Source organism: Zootoca vivipara, chromosome 8, assembly GCF_963506605.1.
Source record: "Zootoca vivipara chromosome 8, rZooViv1.1, whole genome shotgun sequence".
Taxonomy (NCBI): Eukaryota; Metazoa; Chordata; class Lepidosauria; order Squamata; family Lacertidae; genus Zootoca; species Zootoca vivipara.
Genome location: NC_083283.1, coordinates 65,049,364 through 65,074,221, shown reverse-complemented (window position 1 = coordinate 65,074,221; position 24,858 = coordinate 65,049,364). Strand labels below are relative to the sequence as shown.

The 24,858-nt window shown below is 39.7% G+C and overlaps 1 protein-coding gene across 2 annotated transcripts in view; it reads left to right on the top strand.

Moving 5' to 3' along the window:
• EXOC2 (exocyst complex component 2) overlaps nucleotides 1–24,858 on the top strand; it is a 77,111-nt gene that overhangs the window by 18,131 nt on the left and 34,122 nt on the right. For both annotated transcript variants that reach the window (XM_035126366.2, XM_035126367.2), the window contains exons 7-13: nucleotides 2,277–2,357; nucleotides 6,806–6,951; nucleotides 7,056–7,137; nucleotides 8,123–8,225; nucleotides 11,637–11,755; nucleotides 21,258–21,383; nucleotides 22,514–22,638. In XM_035126366.2, coding sequence (XP_034982257.1) covers nucleotides 2,277–2,357; nucleotides 6,806–6,951; nucleotides 7,056–7,137; nucleotides 8,123–8,225; nucleotides 11,637–11,755; nucleotides 21,258–21,383; nucleotides 22,514–22,638 — 782 coding nt within the window. The remainder of the gene's footprint in view (nucleotides 1–2,276; nucleotides 2,358–6,805; nucleotides 6,952–7,055; nucleotides 7,138–8,122; nucleotides 8,226–11,636; nucleotides 11,756–21,257; nucleotides 21,384–22,513; nucleotides 22,639–24,858) is intronic.

The window sequence follows — 24,858 nt, the reverse complement described above, 5'->3', positions numbered from 1 at the left end:
AGCTTGTTGATAGTGCAAAGCAGAAATGCCCTATGCTCTTAAGTCCACACATATAAAATCAATATTGTGGCACTAATATAATAACAAATGTTTTCTTAGTTTATCTGTTGCATTGTTTAGATCAGGCACATCTCCTGGAAAAGCAAACTCTTGTTCGTAATTAGTGTTGTAAAATGGATATTGGCTTAAGAATGACAGTCCTCTGCTTTTTATCTAATTGCCAGTCTGTGTGAAAGCCACATAATCTGGGTCTTCTTCCCATTTGGCAGCATACAAAAAGAAATATATTTCTAGTTTGTGCTGGTATAAGCAGTGAATGAAAAATGGGAAAGTGTGGGTGTGGGGTGATGCCATGTAACTGATACTTCATCTAAAGAGTTGTAGCGTTACCAGTTGCCTTCATTGCTGTTGGACAGGCATGGTGGTCCTAATCTAGCCCTTGAATATATTTTATCTGGTTCTTGGTGGACATATCAGATTTTAATCAGGTGGGGCAGAACATTTTTCGGCGCTTTATTTTTCCATGGCAAGATCTTCTTGTTTTTTAAGTTTGTTAGTGAATTGATACCATTTGCAGATAGGAAACTAGGCAAGCTTGGCAGCTTCAAAGAGTTTAGCTTTGTTTACCAAATGCAAGTAATATAAACATACTAAATTACATCACTCTCTCTAGGGCATCAGAACATTTTCCTATGCAAACTGAAAAGTTTCTACTGCTAATTACCTATGCAGATCAGCTTAATTTGCATAGAAAAATTAATACAGCTCTCTTGTCAGATCTTGTCTATAATTCCCTAATGTACTTTAATTGTAAAGTGGCTGCATTTAGTTGATGCCAGCATTGGAGCGTGATCATTTGTGAGATGCAGGTAGAAATGGCATCTGTGTAACTGAGTGAACTTATGTGGGTATACAAACATGCAAGGTGATCAAGAAGATTTCATCTTTTCACATTAAACTGATCCAGTAAAATATATCATTTTACCAGATTTGTAAATCCTTTGGGAATGCCAAAGCAAGCCACTACTGAACTTCCTTCCAGTGAACATTTTGTTGTTTGGCAAGACTGTGTAAGATCAGCCCTTCTTTCCCTTTCCCTTTTCACATCTAAAACAATAGTTTTTTAGACATTACACATTCCAAATTGGTACGGATAATGGCTTTTAATTCAGCATTATTTAGTTAGGCATGTGATGTGTGACACGGCACAAGAAGTCTTAACATCTACTTTGGCATATTTTTGGCTTGCCCTATAGGTTTTTCATTTCTTATTTTCACATGAAAGTCAGTTTCAAAGCATAGGCCTGCAGAACAAGCTTCCCACCCTTGGTGTAAATTGATAAATGAAGGACTTTGGTGGGAATGAATTCAGCAAATATTCTCCCACCACCGTTCTCAAGGAAGAGGTCCCATTGCCTAAACTGGAAATATTCAAATGTTATGTTTTCAGTCCAACCGCTTTTCAGAAATCCTGTGTGTGTGTTCTTCATAAACTACCTGTTTTAATAGGGATTCCCAGTCACAATAGCCCCTGAAATATGCTGCAGAACAAGCAATAACAGAGAATAATAGAACAAGAATAAGGTTAGTGGACATCAGGAGTGAAGGAAGCAAAGGGTAAAAAAGAAAGAAAAAAATATTTTAGTTTGGAAGCTACCATGGGAATCTTCTGGTAAGATACCCTAAATAAATACATGAAGAACTCAGGCATGGAAAAACTCTTAGAGTTAAGGAAAGTCGTGGCAGTGTGCCCAGGTACTGTTAGTGAAGACCAGTGGTTTGAGGAAGGCGTGAAAAGTTGGCGAGATAACAATTATATTTAGTTTATCATATTTCACAGTGGCACATTGACCTCTCCAAATTAGAGCACAGTAGGGCCTACAAAATAAATTTGCTTCTTGAAAGTCAGATAAAGCAAGAAATTATAGTCAATGAAGCAAAATAAAGTATATGAAGCAGAACTATTTTATGCTACATACAGTAAAGCCCAATATATAATACAGAATTTCAATGTTAATTTAGAGGACTAAATAAGGAAACCTGGCCCCCCACAGGTTGATGACTTCAGCCGTGCTGCCAAAGATCATACCATAAGCTTGCAGAATGGGAGAGTTTAGAAGTCTGAAGTATCTGGATCTTATCAACAGTGCCCGCTTCACTAGATCCCTAATTCTTTTGTAACAAACACGTACCGCTCAGATCTAACAAGAGTTCTGCTCAGACATGTTGTCTCACCCATTAAAATGGTTGGCATTTAACAAGATGTTTTATTTCAGCAATCCATCAAAAACTGGAAGCGGATGGAACAGAAAAAGTGGAAGGATCCATGACGCAAAAACTAGAGAATGTTCTGAACAGTGAGTTTTGAACACCCAGTAACAGCTATTTATAGACTTCGTGTTTTATAACCAAGTTGAAGCATATTTCTTGGACTTTGAAATTTTTGGGGGAAATACATTCCCCCCCCCCCAGATTCTTATTCCCAGATCATGAGAATATATGGAGTCTAAGAATTTAACAATTGACAGCATTGCATAGGATTTAATTACAAAGGGAAATTCATCTAGATATGAGGCAGGTTTATGGAGTGTCGTTTAATAGCTTTTATTATATCATTTAACATTTCATATTCTTCAGAATATCAATCAAGACATGGAATAATTTTGCAAGTACATGGTCTTGTATTTCTGCATTGGATGCCATTTGTCAAAAATATTGGATAAATGGTAGCCATTTGGGGAGCAATCCTATAGCAACATCCTCTAACATGAGCAGTTTAGGTTCTCTGGTTGAGCATTGAGGTTTCCAGCACAGCCAGCCTACTCTGGCTGGACTCCCCTTCCTCGGCTCAGCTGGACATACATTGGCATTTCTCCTCCATCCTGACCCATCTGGGACCCAGCCAGCTGAGCCAAGCTTGCTAAACCTTAAGCAGATGCAAACCCTGGTAAAGGGCTGCTCTGGGTGTGGGACGAAACTGGGGAAATGGTCACCTCAGTCACATGACCTGGCAACTCAGCAAAGTTAAGGCAACAAAAAGCCGATAACTCAAACTCTATTTTAAAGGCTTGTTTCTCCTCTGCCATGCTCATTCCAGCTCAGCCAGCAGTAGCCTCACAGCCAAGCAGGATTTGGATCTGGTGTAGTTTTACATCAGCTTAACTCACACTGGCTTGCTTTGTGTATAGGATGGCTCCCTGAGTCTTTGATATGCGCTGAAGACACTAACATTTCCATTTCTGCTAAATCTGAGAAATTCCTTAGCCTCTTTAGGTTTCCAGGAATGCTCTGTGCCTCAGTCTGGTGATATCACTTTATTTATTTAAAAGAATTTCTGTTGAACACTCTCTCTCTCTCTCTCTCTCTCTATATATATATGTGTGTGAACAACCCCTGTCCTAAATATAAAAAAGCCTTCAAATTACAGAAAGTGATTTCTAACACGAAACCTTTGTCACTTAATGGCATTTCTGAAAATACTTGTGAGATTTGCAGAGACACTGGGAGTTTTTGTCTCATGGCATATTCCAAGCAAATAATTATATTATGCATGATCAGACTTTTCCCCTAGCTTTCTACTCAGCCAGAGGCTTAGATTGCAAGATCCTGCTACATGAGAGGGTTCACCAGTTTAACCCTGGTATCCCTGCAGGCCCTTGTACCCCCAGAAAGTTGACTCCAGAAAGTCAAAGGACCCTGTGGACTACCTGTTTTCGGGGGACTGCAGAAAGGGCTGGAAAGTTGTGAAAACTTCCCTCCTCTGCATGACCAGAAGTGTTTTCTTTTTGCAGAATGTGATCTTGGGTTTGCTAGCACAAGATATTCATGTTCTCCACTGCTTGATCTTTCTTAGCATACCAGTTTGAAGCTTTTATAGGGGTTTCATTTCAAACCCTGCTTGGTGAATACAGAGATTTTGCCTTCTCTGAATGAAGCCACGACATTAGAGTAACTGATCCACTTCATAAGAGTTTGTTATATCCAGGACTGCCACACCCTACTCTTCCACTTGAACAATTTTAGCAGAAGATGTGACCTTTGCCTCTCTTGCTTTGAAACACATATCACAATTTAATAAATAATGGGATTGTAATAAACTACATTTTGAAGGAAGAAGACAAGTTAATGCTGAAATCTTAGATGATATAAAAAAAAATTCATCCCAGCATTCTAAATCAAGCTTAAATAGTGCTGTTAAATAGAGGTTCATGATTTGAAGACTGGTTTCTAAATATGTGTTGTTTTACTCCATCTTAACCAGAGTTGAGCTGAAATAACTTGACTTCCAAACTGGGAAACATTTTTATCTGGCATTTTGTTCAAGAGACAGGGAGTCTTTCAGAAGAACCATTAAAATATGAAGAAGGTGTTTTTTGTGGTGGTAAATTGCAATGGATATTATACTGGATAAATTCAAGCACATGGCTAATCAGGGTATTTGGTTAAAAAGAAGAGAAAAGTATTTTGCAAAAGACTTTTATTTTGTTTCATTGTGATGCAAGTTCTTTTACCTTCCTCGGTGGAAGCAATACTTCCCTTAAACTGTATCAGTAAGCACAGAGCTGCATCCTGATAACTGACTCACTTTTTAAGGATATTGAATGAAATCAGAAAAGTGACATGAAGGCATTTTCTTCTCCCTTTTCATGTCAGGATGTTTTGTTTGCGTATGATTAAAGTCTCACCACTGCAGTTGGAAGTAGTAAGCTTTGAACAGCGGTATGCTATACAGAATCTCATATTTATAGTTTACTTGTCTGTTGGGACTCTCATTTCCCTACAGGCAAAGCTGGAGGGAAGCAAGTGTGAGCCAGAATTTCAGGCACAGCTTCTCACATCCCAGTTCTTTCAGTCTTAGGACATCTGGGAAAAGAACTTTATTTAAAACCAAAGTGATGAAAAATGCAATTTTACCAACTTTTGCAATATGACAAATGTAGCAGTTCTGAGGGTTTCAAGACATGAGCCAGTTAACCTCAATTGCATAAAACAACCCTGTTTGAGTAAGGTCAGTTTAAAAACAAAACAAAACAGTTTGGCCGACAATATTTGTTTTGTATAAATAAGATGTTGCATACTATATACAGATCTCTAAAAAATACTAATTTCTTGCCAAATTCCTGGTCATCTTGGCCAGAATAGGTGCCATTTGCTGTAATAGGAAATGGTATAACATTAATTGTTGCAGACTAATAAAGAAAAACAAATTTTGAATAAAAATAGCTTTTCACTGTTTCTACCAACTTCAAGAAGGCTGTTTTTGAATATGCTAACTGTCTTGGAGTTCCTTGACTGTGCTGATCTGTGTTTCAAAACTGGAAATTTAAAATCACTAAAATGTCAGTAAATTCTTCTGAGCTGACTATAAATATTTTTGAATCTGTTTCAGACTTTAAATGAATAATGCCATGTGGCTTTTAATCAAAATGCATTTAGAGGCACTTGTTTATCAGAAGACCACATTTGATTTGGAACATTATTTTCTTCCAGATACTCATTTTCCAGAAGCATTTTTTTAAAACAAAAAACAAAAAATGTAAAGTGTAATCCGGTAACCCATTCCTAAAGAATAGGATTTAGCAAAAATACCCCACTAGGTTTTGAGCCATCAGGTAATTGTGGTGTGTTGTCGTCCCCCCCAACCATGAAATGTAGTAGGACCAATTCTCCTGGCAAAACAAAGTTCCTTGCATCGAGGGCTTGAAACTTCACCAGTGTTTAAACATTATTTAGATATAACAATTATTTTACAAAGGCTACTTCTAACATGAGCAGCCCACCCACAGTGTTGACGAGAGAAAATGGCATGCGAGCCACCCAGTGAGACTGATGTAATTTTTTCATCTTTGCTTAAATTATAGTCACTAGACCAGATAATGTAGAAACTTTTTTTTTTTACAGGCAGCCATCAAAAGAGCTAAAAACATTCACCTTTTTCTGGTAAATTAAAAATAAGTCACAGGTTTGAAGGAAGGGGGGAAAGTAAAAAGTCTAATACTGTGAATGCAAGAGGCAGGGGCATATTTTTGTCAAACTGAAACATGCTTTAGTATTGGATATACTATGTTAGGCCATGAAGATTAAACACAATTAACGACTTGATCTCTCATAATTTAAACATTTAACACAGAAATTCTCATCCACTCAGGTCCTTAGGTTCCTTGTTCCTAACACCAGTCTGTGTTGCTCAAAACTCTGGATCCAAAGAAAAGTCAGAGTTTGTAATCTGATAAATTTCTTAAATGGAATCGTTTAATGGAAAATAATAAGGGTAACCTGCTAGGCACATTTTCCTAAAAAGTCCAGTTATCTGTTTATTATTTCTCTTCCCACCAAAGAACAAAATCTGTATTTTGTTGCACATATCAGTGGCATTAAAAATTGTGTTTGTTTCATTGTATCCTTCTGTAATGAAAGGAATGTATTATGTAATGATCAAATTGCTTACAAGGCTTAGGTAGAACTGTAAAATTCAGCTCTGTAGCCAAGGCAAACTCTAAAGTCACCACAATGAAGTCAAAGAATTTGGTCTAAGAACTAGAGTTGCCTTAATTGTACTGTGGTTTCTGCCACATTAAGAGTCTTAAGTAATCAACACTTATAAAATATTGATTCAGTACCTTAGTGGGTTTTTTTTAATAAAATAAAATCTCTTACACATTTAATATGAATGTTTGTGTGTTAATGTAGCTATAATTAATCACTATTATTAGCTTGACAGATACATAGTTAAAACTCATTACAAGCTATTCTACTTTCCATTGTAAACAACTTATTTACATGTGTGTTCCTTTTTTTAAAAAAGGAGCAAGTAACACTGCAGATACCTTATTCCAGGAAGTTTTGGGTCGCAAAGACAAGGCGGATTCAACAAGAAATGCACTCAATGTCCTCCAACGCTTCAAATTTCTTTTTAATCTTCCATTGAATATTGAAAGAAACATTCAAAAGGTACTTGTTATTTTAAGATACAGTACAGATATGATTTTTAACCAAATGAACACAATATATTTCTGATGGCAAATCTTTTTTCTTTCCTTTCTGTATTTTTCAAGGGTGATTATGATGTAGTCATTAATGACTATGAAAAAGCGAAGTCATTGTTTGGGAAGACTGAGGTTCAAGTGTTCAAAAAATGTGAGTTTTGGACTTTGTTAAAGTCAGTTGGGAAAGAGTAACAGCACAAGCTAAGAAGCCCTCTGTGGCATTTGATTTCTGTTTATGCGAGGCATTTTGCAATGTGTGGAATAATTACTTGAAACAACAGTGCAGATTCCACCTGAGAAGTACAAGAGAATGTACATTATTCTGTACTGCATATAGCAGGCGATTGTCAGTTCTTTTGTAACACAAAATAGGTTGAGATTTGGGGTGTCTTCTTTTTGTATCTTTTAAAAAGCTATGGAGTTGCAGCCTGCAGTTTTTAAAAATAATTTTTCTTGCAAATCTTTCCAGGCTAAAATTAAGATATAAGTTGTCTGAGTGCAGAAAAGGATTCTGAATCCTAGTACGATTTCTTTTCCGATTCTCTAAGAATACATTGTTGCATATTACATGTGGTTTTTGATGTGATGCAAGGTACATATTTCTATATCTGTAAGTATAAACTATGATTTCAGAGTGAAATGAAATTAGATGAGATTAGTAATAAAACAAATCAAGGATTTGATTGAAGAAGTAACAGAAATTCCAGCTTCTCTTTCTACTGGTGGTTAGACATGAAAAGCAGAGAACTAACAAATGTAATGAATGAGGAAGAAAATTATATGAAGGTGATAGTACTACAGATAACTCACAAATTATGCACATCTAACTTTCCTGTATTCAGCTGTATATGCTTGGGAATCTTAAACAAATGTTGGGGGGGGGGACTTTGGCAATCCCATCCCCCATTGAACCCAATGTGTTTTGATTATGCACGGTTTTGGCTTTTCACACTATCACCAGAATTTACCCCCTGTGTAAATTGAGAGTCACCTGTGTAATATCTTGTACTTTTTGACTACTAAAAGTTTGCTTAAAAAGCTTGAACTAATAAAGGTTTTGTTTAAAAGGTTTAGCTTTACATATACATAACATTTTATGCTAAGGAAAACCAAATTTATCCTCTTTACAACCATAGATTATGCTGAAGTTGAAACACGAGTTGATGCATTAAGGAAACTACTTTTGGATAAATTGCTTGAGACTCCATCAACATTACATGATCAGAAACGCTATATAAGGTGACCTTTTCACATTTTTGTCTTTAATATATGTTCTTTGTATTGATAGGAATATTTCTTGGATAATACCTTTATCTTAACGTAGTAATGTGTTACCGTGAAATAATGGCAAAATCTCTAAAATGTTTTTCTACTCCAGTGTTTTGTGTGAAACATTAACATCAGATTACATTTAATAGTTTAGATAAGTTTGAAAAAGTTTCCTTCCTGTTTCGTTTTTTCAAAGTGTTTCTGACGTTGTGTTTAACTGGAAACACAACAAATATTCAACACTTAGATCCTATGTTGTTTCATTATAAAATGCATTCTAATGCTTTCATGATTGATTTTGTGCAATATAAGAGGTGTAAAGTAGCTTTCATCTGAAAGTGTGTATTAACAATACCTTTGAAATGGACAATACTGAAATTAGGAGAAGTTAATCATAGAAACCCTTTGCAACCTTTGTACTGCTTTGTCCTTTAATACTCGTTTAGTTTCACCCTTTCTTTTGGAAGACGCATACAGAGCTTTGAAAACACTTACGTATGCAGCTAATCAGTATTTTTCCTGCAATGCAGAGTGTCTGGAAATTTCTACAGTATACAAGGCATCTTAAAGGAGCTATGTATCACTCTGGAGGCAAGAAGTTTTGGTTTCTGTGGTTGTCCAGTTTATTCAGTTGGCTATATTTAACTTGGATAATTAAATATAAATTTTAATGGTTTTAGAGATGGTTATTAAAGCAAATTATTTTAGCTTATGCCATTTTCTTTTAAAGAGAAGACAAAATAGTGATGATGTTTCGTACCCACATTGACCGCTACATGCTTCTGTAACAAGTGATGGAGTTGAAGGGGGCAAACAGGGATTTGCTGTTTCATCTGCATCCCTGCAGCAACCGAGGACCCATTTTCATCGTGATTTCTTTTTCATATTTTGCACCCTAAACTCTGAGACCCAGAACACTTAATAATCAATTTGGCAAGAGCTTGAAATTGCTCGGCGGGGCTTGTATTCAGGGCCTTTTAAATTTGGCACCAAATTTAAGCCCCAGTAGGATTGGTTCAAAAAGTGAGGTTTTCAGGCAATGTCAGTCGACTAATGGGCAGTGCCGGCAAGCCCCGCTGGGATTTGCTGCAACTGAAAATCCCTGAGTGCCTCTGATCGGTGCTGAAGCAGGGGAACTCTCCAGCGCTGCCAACCTCGGCAGGGTTTTCAGGCACTGCTGATCAGCAATGTGTATCAGGACACATTTCTAGACAAAATTGCACAGGTTTAATTATGAGGCACACGTAAAGTTAATTTTGGGTGTCCTGAAGCCTAAATATCCACAAGTTTATTAATAAGGCTCAGGTTGCAATGGTTTGGAAATATTGCATACTGTACTTTATATATGACTGACTGGAAAGAACCTTGAAGAACTGAGATGCTGTTTTTGTAACATAGGGTTTTTTGTTTAAAAGAAGGCTAGTAGCATATGCCTTAATTCATTTATAATGTCTGCCAGGTGCAGACGGGAACATAGATTCTCACCGCTTGTCCCCAGAGAGCACAGTGTATCAGCCTCTCATTCACAGTAGCCATGCGCAAGGCAGTGAGAATGGGGAGAAACACTTGAAGCTCCCAATATAAGCAGCGGTTAACTGGGTCGAAATCCCATTCCAGTTGTGGAGGAGCAGACAATTCTGTACATCCCATCACCACACTTACTATGAATGTCATAACACCAGCGCTCCCCGCAGCCAGCTGAATGCGCCAGCTGAATGTCTGTGCAGTTCTTTCTTCTCAATGAAGAGATGGAAGATCACACAATCTGGCCCTCCCCCTCACCTATGAGGGGAATATTCCCGCTTCTCTCCCACAGAACAGGATTTGGCTCAGGTAAACGTCTGAATTAGGGTCTTGTGTACCTCCTCAACCTGCGAGGATGAATAATGAATCCTCTTGTCAAATACGCCAACTGCTCAGGTTGCTTAAGCCCCTGGAGCTGATGCAAGAGCTTAGAATAATTTTTCAGTGACTTCCCCTTCACTCCCCAAGAAATGTAGGAGAAGTGGTATCACAGCTGAGTAATACGGAAAGCTGCAGTGAGGTAGAGCAGACAGTGGGAGGAGCTGCACCCCAAGACTCGGTGTAGAGACATCGTAATTCATAATGATGTCATAATTAACTGCTGCTTCTTTTCACCCTCTGTTCAATTTTTTGATTATTATTTTTTAGGACAGAAATCTTGAATACTTGCCCGGGGGGGGGGAATTAAAGTGCTCTGGCTTAACTATATCCCTTTATTTATATTATGCCAAACCCCGCAACACACATATACTGAGTGGGGATTTAACAAGGCTTAAAACTTCTCAGCTTGCTTTGGTGTATTACTAGGATATGAGTGATACACGTGCCCCCCCCCCTTTAACATTAGTGTTTGTAAATAATGGGCTGCCTTTAGTTTATATGTCTTGTACTCTGCATCTAACATAGCAACCTGGCTGGAGCTGAGCAGGTCTTGTCACTGCCTGTACTACCTGATATAAGTGTAGTAAATAAGTTATCATTTGCAGTTGCTTAGCATACTCTGTAGCCTTGAAAAATAGTGTAGTGGTATGAATGCAATCCCATATAAAAATGTCATGGGGTTAGTTAGAAATAACTGCCTATAGTAGCACAATCTGGCAAAACAAAACAGCAGACTGAAAGCATAATACCACAATGCCTCCATTTCCAGATTCACAGTGAATTTACAAAAATCTCCCTTTAAAAATAAAAATCAATATTAATAACTACGTGCACATGCTTTGTTTCTGGATTAGTGTGTCTGCCTCTAGGCATTCACTAGTGAAGGTATTTTTTGCATTTGGAAACTTAAAGCTAGGTGAATAGGCCACTTTTAAAAACGACTTAGAATGTTTGCATGTGTAACAAGCCTTAATCTCCAATTACCTGCAATTGGCTACATTTCCATTTTGCTTGGGAACTGGGCCTGTCTTACTCAGAAGTCAGGATTAGTTGTACTAAAGCGGCAATCCTATACATACTGTTTTACCTGGAAGTATGCTCGATTGCACTCGGTGGTTCTAAAATGTCCATGTCTAGGATTGCACTGTTAACTGGAAACAGCTGCCTTGGAATATTGCAAAAAGATGCACATTTAACTCAAGCTCTGATTGTAATAGTGACTTAGGCTAAAGCCGTATCCCACTCACCTGGGGGCAAGCTCCATTGACTCACTGAGACTTACTCTTGACTGGCATTGCACTGTTAATTTTCAAGTCATCAGTTCTTCTTTCAGAACTCTGGTTTTGCTCCCTTTTGCCCAGGATTGGGGTGGGTGGGAAGAAAGAAAGAAAGAAAGAAAGGGGAGTGATCCATGAAACACAGAAGTGGCATGGATTGGTTTTGAATCCTCATTTATTCAGCATAATAATTTTGCAGGTATCTTTCTGATCTCCATGCAGAAGGGGACCCAGCTTGGCAATGTATTGCTGCCCAACATAAGTGGATTCTGCAGCTTATGCACAACTGTAAAGAGAGCTATATTAAAGAACAAAAAGGTAATTAATTTATTGTTTGGAAAAGTGTCCTCCATTGAACCTGAAGACTGCAGTATAGGTTCCGCCACTTCTCTCTCTCTTTGTATAGATTTCACATACGTAAACCTTTTCAGCTATTCAGTTTTGCTCCATCTTATTTTACAAGTTATTACCATGTTTTCATATGAATTCTTATGATTCTTGAAACTGACAGGGAGGAAGATTCAAGAAAACAACTCCCTTCCTGGTAGGAATGATATCCAGCCACTGCTTGTCTTGCCATCCCCTTTGTCTGGTGATCAAGAGAAGCAGTGACAGCTGGAGCTCCCATGAGAGCATTCCTGAGCTGATGTGCTAGGAAAGAACCCTGGCCGCCTCTTCCAGGGATCCAAAAGCTGCAAAACCTTTTTTTTTATGGAAGAAGGTAGCTTACATTTGAGGGACTAGAAAGAAATAAGCACTGTAACTGTGTCTGGGAAAAGATGTGAGTGGGTTTAAACAGTTTACTGTATAGTGCATTGCTGTCTTTGCTAGGACCAAGTGCGTGATTAAGGCATGCCAAGTTTGATCTGGTTTTAGATCCTGGTTAGTATTAAACCACAGTTCAAGCAAGGGGAAACTGTGGTTTAAAAAAGGCACAATGTCAGTACTGCAGCTGGGCATGCAAGGGCAATACATAAAAGTGAATACGCAGGCTCTCTGTTTGGGGGCCAATAAAGCATGGTTTATCAGCCTGAGATCATTATGTCTGAGTTGGGCTGAAGACTCCCCAGAGTGGCAGAAATCTTAGTGGTTTAAAATACTGATTTCCACTGCTGGGGAAATACAGTAATACGCTGTGGCTCTTCTGCGCCTGTTGGCATTGTGTGGAGGAAAGAGGATTTCAAACGGACTTCCCAACACAAATTGTATAGCACAACAAACAAGAGAATCAGGAAGGGAATGCTATGCAGTTTAGAAATGAAGTCTTTTAAATATATCTGTAGAAAAGCCTTAAATTATTCCTAGGTATGCTTGATATCATGCTAGCTCCTACAGAATCTCATTAGTCCTGAGGGTATATGTGCTGTTGCCATTCCCTGCTCCTGTGTTGTACTTTCTGAGCACTTTTGCAAAATGTTCAACTTTGATAGAAAAGTATGAATATCAAGCAAATTGTGAAAGTTGTTTCTGTTCCTGGAGTAAAGATATGTGTTTGCTTTTAGTGCTAACGTACCAGTAGCTTTGCCTAAGTGCTAGGAAATCAGACAGATCTTTGCCCTTTCGTGCCTCCTACCAGACTTCTATTCACCTTGCAATGAATGATCTATCTTTGTTTGATCAGACAAGCCAACAGGGCCTGTGTCAAAGGAGCCTTTTCAATTTGTTATCCTAGCAGCTGGTTCTCCTCTGTTGCCTTTGCATACTGTACATCTGGAAGAAGGCCTTCTTGCAGCTGGGTGTTATTTCATCCCTAACTCACATCCCCTGTTCCTAATAGAAATATTCTCTTAACAGTGAATGTTCAGACAAAGCTTTAATGTAATATCAGTTATGAAATTAAACTAATAACCATCATTGCCAGCTTAGCAGACGTTTCACAACTTTTGAGGTAGCTTACCTACTTCCGTTGGCCGCATCTTAAAATAGGATGAACATGGCTACAAGTGCATTTATACCAAAATATTGCAGATCTTAAAAAGTATAATAAAGCTCAGCAAAGGTCAGTATTGGTCAACTGGGTTCTTGAAATCTGCAGAGAAATGTCTATATAAACCCTGTTCAAATTAAACCAATTCCAGTTCCTCTGAATTTTATACAGTTTAATCAAGACCAATACTCAAAGGCGCATGCTGTATTAAATAGATTTGGTATTGTGCAACTCTTTTCAGTGGGGCTTACACAAGAGAAGTACATCGTATAATCCAGGCATCCCCAAACTCGGCCCTCCAGATGTTTTGGGACTACAACTCCCATCATCCCTAGCTAACAGGACCAGTGGTCAAGGATGATGGGAATTGTAGTCCCAAAACACCTGGAGGGCCGAGTTTGGGAATGCCTGGTATAATCCATACTATGTCAAGGCATCTTAAAATAGGTCATACATAGGCTCCACACTGTCACAAAGCCGATCACAGAGTCTTACTAAGTCTATATGGGTAAATTTGCTCTACAGCAATTTGAATTGGGTTCAGAGTAATTGCTGACCTCCATGCTGAACAGAAGGCAGCAGCAAGTACAGCAACACTTGAGCATCTGGATCCTATTTCTTACCGTTCTCTCCCAACTTTTAGCAAGTGCAACCAAAGAGGAGGCTTCTGACACGGCCTGTGAAATGGCAACCTTCCCTGGGCGTATGAGACAGAGGATGTAGGTTGCCTTGTTTAAAACAAACAAAGCTCTAATTTGCATTCACTGCAGTGTTTTGCTAACCTAGACATGCATACTGTACATCAGGGACAAATGAGTGGACTGCTCATTCAAAAATGACATCATGATGAAGTTCAAGGACAATGTACAGTTATGCCTTCTCTACAGTTGCTTCCTCAGAAAGTCCCAGAGGAGTGGCATGAGTCTGTGTGCCACTTGTATTGGCTATAACATGGTTTCCCAAACTTGGGTCTCTAGTTGTTTTTGGACTTCAACTCCCATCATCCCTAGCTAGCAGGACCAGTGGTCAGGGATGATGGGAACCGTATTCCAAAAACAGCTAGAGACCCTAGTTGGGGAAACCCTGGGTACAGTTCTTGCTCACTTGCACTAGCGTTTAGAGCTTAGTCCAAATATTAAAGTAACATGGAGGTTCTCCCCCCCCCTAATTTTTCTATTTATATGTAGTTTGTTTTATCTTCATTTTCAAAACTGCTCCATAATTTTCAATTCTTGACCATGGGGGTGGGGGTAGAATATCCAACTAAGGCATATTCATCGCACACCTATGAAAATAAATGTTAAGTAACTTGAGCCCATTGATTTCAATAGGTCTATTCCGTGTATTACTAATGTTGGACGTTTGCTGAAAGACTTTAGTTTTCAAAGGACCGCAAAGTCTTGTGGATTAGACTCTGACCCTTAATTCTGAACTTCCCCACATTTTAAATGCATAAAACTCTTAGGAGGGCACATTCAGAATTTTACTATTCACCTAAAGCAGTGAAAGAAGGAACTCTGAAACAATCTAAATATTAATGGCAGGTTTTACTTCAATACACTGCAAAATCTGGTAACCCATGTTTTTTTTTAAAAAATCATTTATCAATTGATAGATATTAAAACCACCTTGTTCAATAGAAAAATGTACATTTGTTTTAAATGTAAAAAAATGTTTCTAAGGTGAACTGAACTAGTTGGCAGTTATGATAGCAAAAAGCTTTGTAAATGAAAGGCATATTTTTATTAGCAATATCTTCTTAACATGCGCTTCATAAATGGCTCGTCTTAGTTTCCAAATATAGACAGATACGGGTAACAAACAGGACATTTAAAAATACATTGTTGATTCAAGTTAATTTTAAAGGAACTTCCTTGATTTCTTGCTTCGGCAAATTGAAAGTCTTCTGTGTGGCGCGTTTGAAAGGAATCCTATCCTACTTGTGTCGGTGCAGGCTTTAGGCACTGCCTGTTTGGTCAACAAGCAACGGTGGGTGGTCGGACTGTAGCTCAGGACAAGGGCCTGCTGTGCACAGGAAAAAATGTTCAAAGGTGTTTAAGGGCGGTGAGGAAGTCTGCTGCCCTTCAGAGAATCCAACAGCTATATTTCAGTGTTTCTTCTCACTATTGTAGCCTTTAGGGGAGACCACGATACGGTGTGCAAAGTAAGAGAAAATACTGCAACTTCATTACGTTGTGACATATCTGTAGAACTTTCATAAACTTGTGTACAGACTGTAGGCGTAACAGTTGATTTTTCTGTTATTTGATGGATTTTCCTTTATATAAACAAAGATCCGCTGGATAAGCCATGTGCTTAAAGCAAGATCACAAATAATTTCATTGGAATGTTTTTGCTAAAAAAATCAAAAACAGATAGAATTAAACTTTACATTAGCTCTTATCGACCACATTGAACTGTGTGTTTCGTTTAACGTGAATTGTGCAGATGAAGTTGTGGGAAAAATAAAATATTCTGCGGGAAATGAAATTGCCACCAAACATTTGTGCATTGCTTCTTAAAAAATCAAAGCTTCCTAGTTCAAAACTATTAATCTTCTTGTTAATCTTAGACTTCTAGCAAATTTATCTATAGCCACACTCTTAATAACTGATTCACGTTAATTTTAAAGGACCTGTATTGAAACCTGTAGATGGATTGTGTAAATGTGAATTTTCCCAACCCTGTTGCAGCTTTGTATAGATTAAATTGCAGTCTCTATAAAAGCCATTTTAAGTAGTATACCGAAATGTTTTAAAAGTATCCTTTTAAAAGGTAGGCACTTGCTCTGTTTAAGATCAGTTGGTTTCTCCATTGTTCATATACATTTAATGTTCTTTTGAATGCGTCTTGTGTTTTCTCTGTTACTCTTAGTTGTGGCAAACATATTTTTTAGAAATAAACATAGCAATTTAGGAGTGTTTCACACACAACACACCACCTTCCAGCATATCGTGAGCCCCAAAAATTTCCCTCCGTGCATGTCTGAAGTCTGAAAGCTACAGTAATTTCTCCTGAATTTGGGGGAAGCACAGCTAGCTAGATAATAACATCTACATCCAGTGCTTAAAATAGCAGTCCATGGTTTTAAATGACCACGCTTTAACTTTTTGTCCTGAGTGAGTGATGTTTGAATGCTGATTTGTACAAGAACTCTTTTTCTCCCCTGGCTGCAATGTGTAGTCCTGAAGCGCTATCTCCTGGACAACTTGGAAAAAAAGTCAGCTTTGCTAATGCACTCCAGATGTTCATTAGTCCTGAGGGTATATGTGCTGTTGCCATTCCCTGCTCCTGTGTTGTACTTTCTTGTAATGCTAGACAACCAATTAAGAAATTAGTTTCATGTTAAACTTTCTTTTCCTGGTACCACTGCAAACTGATGATGTGGTTTCTAGTGGAACAAGAGCGTATTCTTTGCCCTGTTTTCTATTATTGGTGAATAAACAAACCATTGGTGGGGTTTTTTTTGTTTTTTTGTTTTTAGTGCAGGAGTGGCAATTTGGTGTAGTCATGCTCTCATCATAACAATCTAGTAACAGACAAGCTGTTTTGACCAATACTACAAAAGGATCACTTTTTGAACTGGTGTATTTTTTTTAAATAACCAAACCAGTATACTAAGCTATCTTTTTTATTACTATTATTTTTAAAAAATCCTAATCCTTTGAACTTGAAATAGGGTACAATGCATAAATGAGAAATGCGTTTTGAAATATCAAAAGCACATAGGAGGGGGGGGGTGACCCATAGTTTTTACTCTTTCCTTTTGCAATGCAAGTTGAAACATTCTGGAAACTTTTTTTAAAAATCAACTAATACTAAAATGCCAGGAAAATGTTTTTGATGTAAATATGCAAGGAGAGGGATAATGTATAGCATTAATGTACCGTATGAAGAAGTGCGTTCGACCTGGAAAAAGCCATGCCAAATAGAATAATTTTGTTTCAACTTTGTTTTGTCTTACTATATACTTCCAGTGATTTTCAGGAAATTTACAGATTATTTGGCTTGGTTTTAAGCAACAGAGCCAAAAACCATATGTATGTAAAATGAATGATTCAAAGCATTTAGAATTTTAACAGGGTTTCTCAAATACCCTTGTGAATTTTGGGTTGGGGAAGAAAAAAAATCATAATTAGCATGCTTTCCTTTTTGTTTGTTTTTGTTTGGTTTTCCTGTTTAAGAGAGGTTACGCTAATGCTAATTTAATTAGTTTAAAAGCCATTCTGCAAATATCGGTCAAATGCCCACACTCAATATATACATCTGCATGAGTAGATGTGTTTTTCAAGTACTTTTGAAAATTCCCTGTACTTCCCCCCCCCTTCTTCACAGTGTTGGTGCCTGAGCTTTACTCTTAAATATTTTTTTGCAGCTAACCTAAATAACAGTTCCTTTAGTTCGTGTGTAGACCCATTGCTTAAATCAGTCACTCCATGAAATAAAGGACTGAATGGCCAGGCTGCCAAATTGTTTATTTTTTGTTTGAAAGTAGGTGGGTGCTGTTTAATAAGTACATATTGGCCGTATTTGAGAAAATTCATGAATATTTGTATTAAATTGTTTGCAGTATACTTTTTTCAGTCAGGAATTATATAGATTTACTAAGGTTGCAGTAAATTTCCATAAAGGTTACATTTGTAACTTTCCTTTGTGTTTGACTGAGCTGGTGTCCCAAAACAGCTGATTGACCAGCTGATATCAGAATCATAATGTTTTCTACCAATCTTAGGCTGCATATACCAGAATAAGCACATCACATCATTTGGCACTTAGGCTCCTCTGCACAAGCTTTCCTGGTAGCAGTGGCAGCCAGGCCCAGTCAATGCCTGAACAGGGCTGAACTAGACTGAACAGATCCGTATTTTACAGCATAATCCTTTATACGCCTGCTTCTTTAAAAAGAAGTCAAAGCAGATTTGCAAAAGAAACTTGACGCATTCTACATTTGCAGTCTTAAAATGACAGTGGCGAAACAACCAATCACAATCTTCTTTGCAGGAAAGCCAGGAGAACTGATCTTCCATATTGCTTGCATGCCACCAATCTCTGAACGGTGTATGATTCCAGGGGTTCCAAGGTTCGGTTTTCTTGGAATAAGGGACAGCGGAGACTGTGGTATCCTTAGGATATATGGTTTATTTACACATATCTACAACCTAAGCCTGTGACAGAGGGGCTCATGGCATTAACACCCCAAGAGGGCCTTGCTTCCTCCATGGCCACAGCCTTAGATCCTAGCAGAAATCAGACATGGTTCTATCTTTCTGACTTCCGTCAGCTTCACCTCTGGCCTGACGGAGGGGGCGGGGGCAGTTTGACCCCCTTGGGGGGGTGACAAGATGTCCCGCTGCCTCCCCCTCAGCTGTAGAGTGGCCAAGGGTACAGGCGCCATGCATGTGCAGTGTGTGGGCTGCCACGCAGGCGCCGCTGGCCAGTTCGCCCCACCCCGGGTGCCGGAGAGGCTTCCTCCGCCACTAACAGCACCCATTTGCCCTCCGGCACTGAGCCACCTCCTTTGTTACCTTAACAACGTATGCTTAGCCCATTACCTCACCAGGAAGCTAGCCTGGCTATTCCAGGAATTGAATCCGTGCTGGATTCAGGAATTGGAAGGGAACTTAGCCATGCAACCTAGCCTCCCCCTAAGTCACAATACTACCTCCTTCCAGGAACAAGACATCTGTCCCCAGATGTACAAGCCAACAGCAGAATACAGAATTCCCTGCAGAAAAATAACAGACAAATTAATGAAGGTATTAGTGTACACAGCATTAAAAACAGATGGTCAAACACAGTTATACCTTTTACCCAACATGAAGGTAAAGGTAAAGGGACCCCTGACCATTAGGTCCAGTCGCGACCGATTCTGGGGTTGCGCGCTCATCTCGCATTATTGGCCGAGGGAGCCGGCGTACAGCTTCCAGGTCATGTGGCCAGCATGACAAAGCCGCTTCTGGCAAACCAGAGCAGCACATGGAAACGCCGTTTACCTTCACGCTGTAGCGGTCCCTATTTATCTACTTGCACTTTGACGTGCTTTCGAACTGCTAGGTTGGCAGGAGCTGGGACTGAGTAACGGGAGCTCACCCCGTCACAGGGATTCGAACCTCCGATCTTCTGATCAGCAAGCCCTAGGCTCAGTGGTTTAACCCACAGTGCCTCCTGGGTCCCCTTAACCCAACATAGTAGCAGCTTATTCCTTTCAAGCAAATATCCATTCCATCACAATCTCTTCAGGCCTTCCTCTTTATCCATGGTGCACACTCCCAGTCATGGTTCTGCAACCGCCTATGCTGTGGGGTGAAGAGATCTATAAGCAGCAGCTCTTCACCTCCATTTTGCAGTTTGCTCTTCACTTCTTTTCTGCTGCACCCGCTCTTCCACAGCAGGCTCCCAGGGAGTGGAGAAATCAATTGAAAGCAGCTCCTCAGCTCCAGCCAGCTCACCATTTGTTGTCTTCACCCTTGCCCCCCAAACTCGCAACCCTATGTTTTCAAATTAGCATTACTGGGAAGTCAGACATGAGCCCACCGATGGAAAAAAAGAGATTATTCCAGCAATGGCATTCTGAAACTAAACTGATTAAAAAAGAGAGGCTGAAGGAAGGGCAGGGTGGATCTTGAAGATTTTGCAGAAGGGAATAGATGATTCTTGAAGTTGTTGAGAAACTGTAGCAGTAATGGGATTCTGTGGATAAGGGAAGGAGACACAGGTTGCATTAAGGTTCCAAGAGTAATGTTTGCATATCCCTCTTTGAATTAAATTAGGTTTATTTGTTAAGTTGCAGTTTATTGGGAATGGAGTTCTGGTGTGATGATCTTCATAAATATAACCTGGATTCAGCAACCTTGACTCCCATTTCCTCTTGAATTTGAATCCCTGAAGCGCTTCTGAGGATTATGCACCTAGAGCCAAATTTCACAAACCTAAAGATCTTGATTGTTCTTTAAAAACTTGGACAGCTCCTTTTCACTAATGCAGTGTGACTGGATCCCTCTACACCGTAATAGAAACAACAGCATTTCCTCCAAGGGGTTTGTGAATCACTCCGGCTTAATAGTGAGCTCATGTGTTGAGTGCCAAGAGAAATGGAACCAAAAGCGGGTTTCATTTTCCAAGTAGCCAGTGTTGTATATTTCAGTAGGCAAAAAGCCATTTCCCAGATAAGTTATAACATTTGTACCTGCAGTGTGGATTGTGGGTTCCCAGTTGTTACTGGTGCTTTGTGGGTGTCACTTGTGACATAGCTTTTCCTCCCTGCTCAACCACATTTTGTTAATTGCTCAGACATGCAGTACTACTGTGTACATGTTTTGAAAGTTATTCTGAGGTTGTGAATTCCCCTGCTCCACCATCCCAACTGTCTAATGCAGGCACGGCCAAACTTGGCCCTCCAGCTGTTTTGGGACTACAACTCCCATCATCCCTAGCTAAAAGGACCAGTGGTCGGGGATGATGGGAATTGTAGCCCCAAAACAGCTGGAGGGCCAAGTTTGGCCATGCCCGGCTAATATAACATCAGCATTTAATAAAAAAAACTGTATTATTGTATGTTCTAGAACCCCAGCATTCAACTCTCCATTTTTTGCTGAAATGTATTTATGTTCTTCCATAATTTAGGGTGGAGCAGTAGATTTCCTATTCTGCCTCTAACCCAATTCTATATTCCTTACCTCTATACTTATATCATACAAATTACCCTTATGTGCATCAACTCATGCTCTGGAGCCCACCTCCAGTGTTGCAGGAGCAGCAAAAAGCCATAAAGCTACTGGCCTAACAAAGAATAGTGGAAATGAGCTAGTGTTGTTTATTTTGCATGTTTTAACACTGTTCAGATCAACAGATTGCTAATGCTGATAGCTGTATAATTCTCCCCCCGCTGCCCAGGCAACCCATTACTGCACAGTCCAATGTTGGATCTGGACAGTGAAGTACGCTCCTCCTCACTTGGCCATCTCAGTCGGAGTGCTTCACTGAAAAGAGGCAGCAGCAATCAGTCCAGTCGTGATGAAAGTAGGTGCTGGGATTTTATTTCTTGTTCTGCTTTTTGTGAAACTGGTGTTGCAGTTTGATGAAGTCCTGCTTCTTTGCTGGTGTAATGCCCTGATCATGTCTGCCTGCTTGCACAATGGAAGCAGCAGGAATTGCCCAGCAGGAATTCTTGTTTCTCATCTTCCCCACCCCCACCTGTGTGCCCCCAGAATCTACTCTGGGGGGTGCTCTGACCCTCTGGAGCAGCTTATTAGGTTGTGGGGAGAAAGTTTGGTCATGTAAGCAGATGCCTGCTTTTTCAGTGCCCTTGTTTTTTATCCTTTTGTAAGCAGCTTAGGGGTTTTCTTACAATCAAGTGATACATACATTATGTTAAATAAATCCATGAATCAGGAAGTTTTCCTGGTTTATTTGTGAGAAATAAACTTCCATGAACTCGCTAGGTGTCTTTACTGTTTATGCCATTTCCTGCAATTTCACCCTCAGACTTCAGTTGTAAGGATTACAGTACAGTGGTGCCTCGCTAGACGAATTTAATTCATTCCACGGGTCTTTTCTTATAACGAAAAATTCATCTAGCGAATCCCATAGGAATGCTTTGAATTTTTTTTTTGCCCATAGGAACGCATTAATTGAATTTCAATGCATTCCTATGGGAAACCGCGATTTGCTAGACGAATTTTTCATAAAACGAATTCGTCTAGCGAGGCAACCTCCGCTCGAAAAAATCCTTTCGTTAAGCGGAAATTTCATTAAGCAGGGCATTCGTTAAGCGAGGCACCACTGTAGAATAATTGTGTGAAGTGGTTTGAATATTCTAAAGAGCTGTGTGGATCGATGATGATGATTTTTTCCCTCTGGATCCTCACAGCATCCTTACAGTGTGCTGTCACCAGAACTTGAAACCTATGAGAAACCAATCCAATTAGTTCTTCTACCATGATGGAATCATGTGCCGGCCCCTCAGAGCAGCATGTTTCTCAGATGGTTGTTAATCAGTTAAAATTCCTTCTTGATGTGAGCACCTCTGTAATTGCCTAAAGTTAAACTTGAAAAGCAGACGAATTCCAATGACACATCTACAACTGAAAACAATTCCCTACCGATGATCTTTCAGTAGTTAACTGCTGGTTTTGTTGCCCCTTTTCCAGCTTGGCGATTTAAAGCTCCTCAGCAGGTGGCGTTTGTCGAAAAGCTAACAAAGCTTGTCGTAAGCCAGCTCCCCAACTTCTGGAAACTCTGGATTTCTTATGTGAATGGGAGCCTCTTTAGTGAGGTACAGTATGGCATTCAGTCTTTCCCATACCTTCAGCTATATACAGTTCTTTAAGGAGCACGACATCTTTCTCCAGGTTTCTTTGGCTTATTTCTCAGTCATGCTTTGTGCTCTCCCAGGTCCCTCTTGCTAGCCAAAACAGATGACCCGTTCCGTGAAGAGCCTAGGAACAGCCGGTGTGAGACTTTTCAATGGAACTGGATTGAAACTGCTTCCTTACACTCCTTGAGATCCAATATGTCTAGTGGTTAGAGTATCAAATTAGCCTGGGGATATTGAGGTTCCTATCTCCCCAAGCTCACTGAATGACCTCGAACAAAGCACTATTTCTAAGCCTGACCTATGTCTCAGGGCTCTTCTGAGGAAAGAATTGGTGGAGGAGATGAGGGGGAAGCAGATCCAAGTATACTGCATTGAGCGCTGGGGGGGGGGGAAGCAGAATATAAACCTGATGCATAATAATAATAATAATGCCTTTTTTGTCTGGTTCTGCTGCAGGCCAGCATCAGTGATGAGCAACACTGATCAGCTGCCAAAGGTACAGGGACGGCGTCTGCTACTCTGGCATGCCTTCCCTCTCTTGATGGTGGGCATGGCGGAGGGGATTAGGTCCCTCTGTCCCCCTGCATGTCAGCCCTGACAGCAGCTCCCCTGCATTACCTTATTTCCACTACCGCACCGAAGATCAGCCACAACTGCCACTGACCCTGGATTTCTGTATGGCAGATGAGAGGGCTGAAAAGGAGGAATTCTCATACCTATTAGAGGGGCATTAAACATTGTGCCCCCCCAAAAAAAACTGGATCCCCCCATCTTCTGAGAGGACAAGGGAAGGGTCTTCCATTATTTTCCTCTAGTACTTTTGACGTCTGGACTTTCATATGCACCCAAAGTTCAACATCCAGGGCACTTCTGGGTGCCTTAAAACGAAGTCGACACTTAAGCAGGCAGGGAGAGAAAGAGTTTGGAGCTTCATTCCACTTAGCCCATAATTTTTATGGCTGTTCTGAATTTCTGACAATTTACAGCTAAAAGGACCGTTGAGCATAGGCACTGAGGCACAAAGAAGCAAAAAACAAAAACAAAAAAACCAAACACCACAGGGGCCTCATCTAGTCATGAAAGTGATGAGCAATGATTGAAAGGAAACGACCAGTAATAAAGGAACTGTGATTTATTTTCTCGAAGTTATAAGGGTGATCTGTATGTCTTTGAAAACGCACACATTTTGGTTAGGGTTTTCAGTTTTTTCCAACAGAAGGTTTGTAGCTAAACGGAGACCTATTTCTGTGTACAGATTGAATCTGTACACATAACTAACCGTTGGTACTTACCACAGAGGTCTGTATAGGAGGGTGCTTAACTGTTTAGCAAAATCAGTGGCAGCTAGAGGGGAATCAGTAGCTTTGGTGCACCTTTACGTGTTTCTAGAATCTATAGGGTTGAGAGGGAACAGAGGACATCTGATTTTAACTCCTTGCACAAAGGTGGAGTCATCCATTGCTCTGTCACATTCTCCTCTGATCAAAGTATCTAGACTGAACAACACAGGAAGTAAGCAAAACAGGTTTAATGAATATTGAAAATTTGCAAGGTATACAGACAGACCGAGTTGAATCAGCTTCCTATGTTTAGCAAATATTTAAATAGGGCAATACATACTTAGGCTCATTCTTAGTAGGCAGGGTCTGATTATTACTTTAGAAAGTGGAAAGTATAGAAAAAGGGGTTTTTGTAGCTGACAGACTTGGCTCTGTATACTTGAATGCAATATAGGAAATGTGAACTCCATTACTGCCATTTTAGTTTCACCCATATTAGAAACATCACTTTTTAAAAAGAAAGACAACAAGTTTTATCATTTAAAAAAATAAAAGAGGCATTTTTCCAAACTCCAGTTTTGCTATCATCACTACTGTCCATGAGATGTCATTCACTTATAACACTATGTGAAGGCTGTAATCCTAACCCCTGGACAGCAGCAGCAAGACTGGATAAAGTGGTGCAGCCAGGGCTGCATCCACTGCTCTGGTTCTTGTGCAGGCCCAAGTCCCAAGGTGGTAGTGGTGGAGGAGCCAGGGAAAATACCCCTTCACTGTGGCAGCTTCCAAGCTAGTACAGTGAAGAGTCCTAGATTGGACCTGTTGCTGTCACATGGTGGCAGCAGGGACTGCACAAGTTCCAGCAGATCTGAGACACCCCATTGACAGTGGCTTCTGC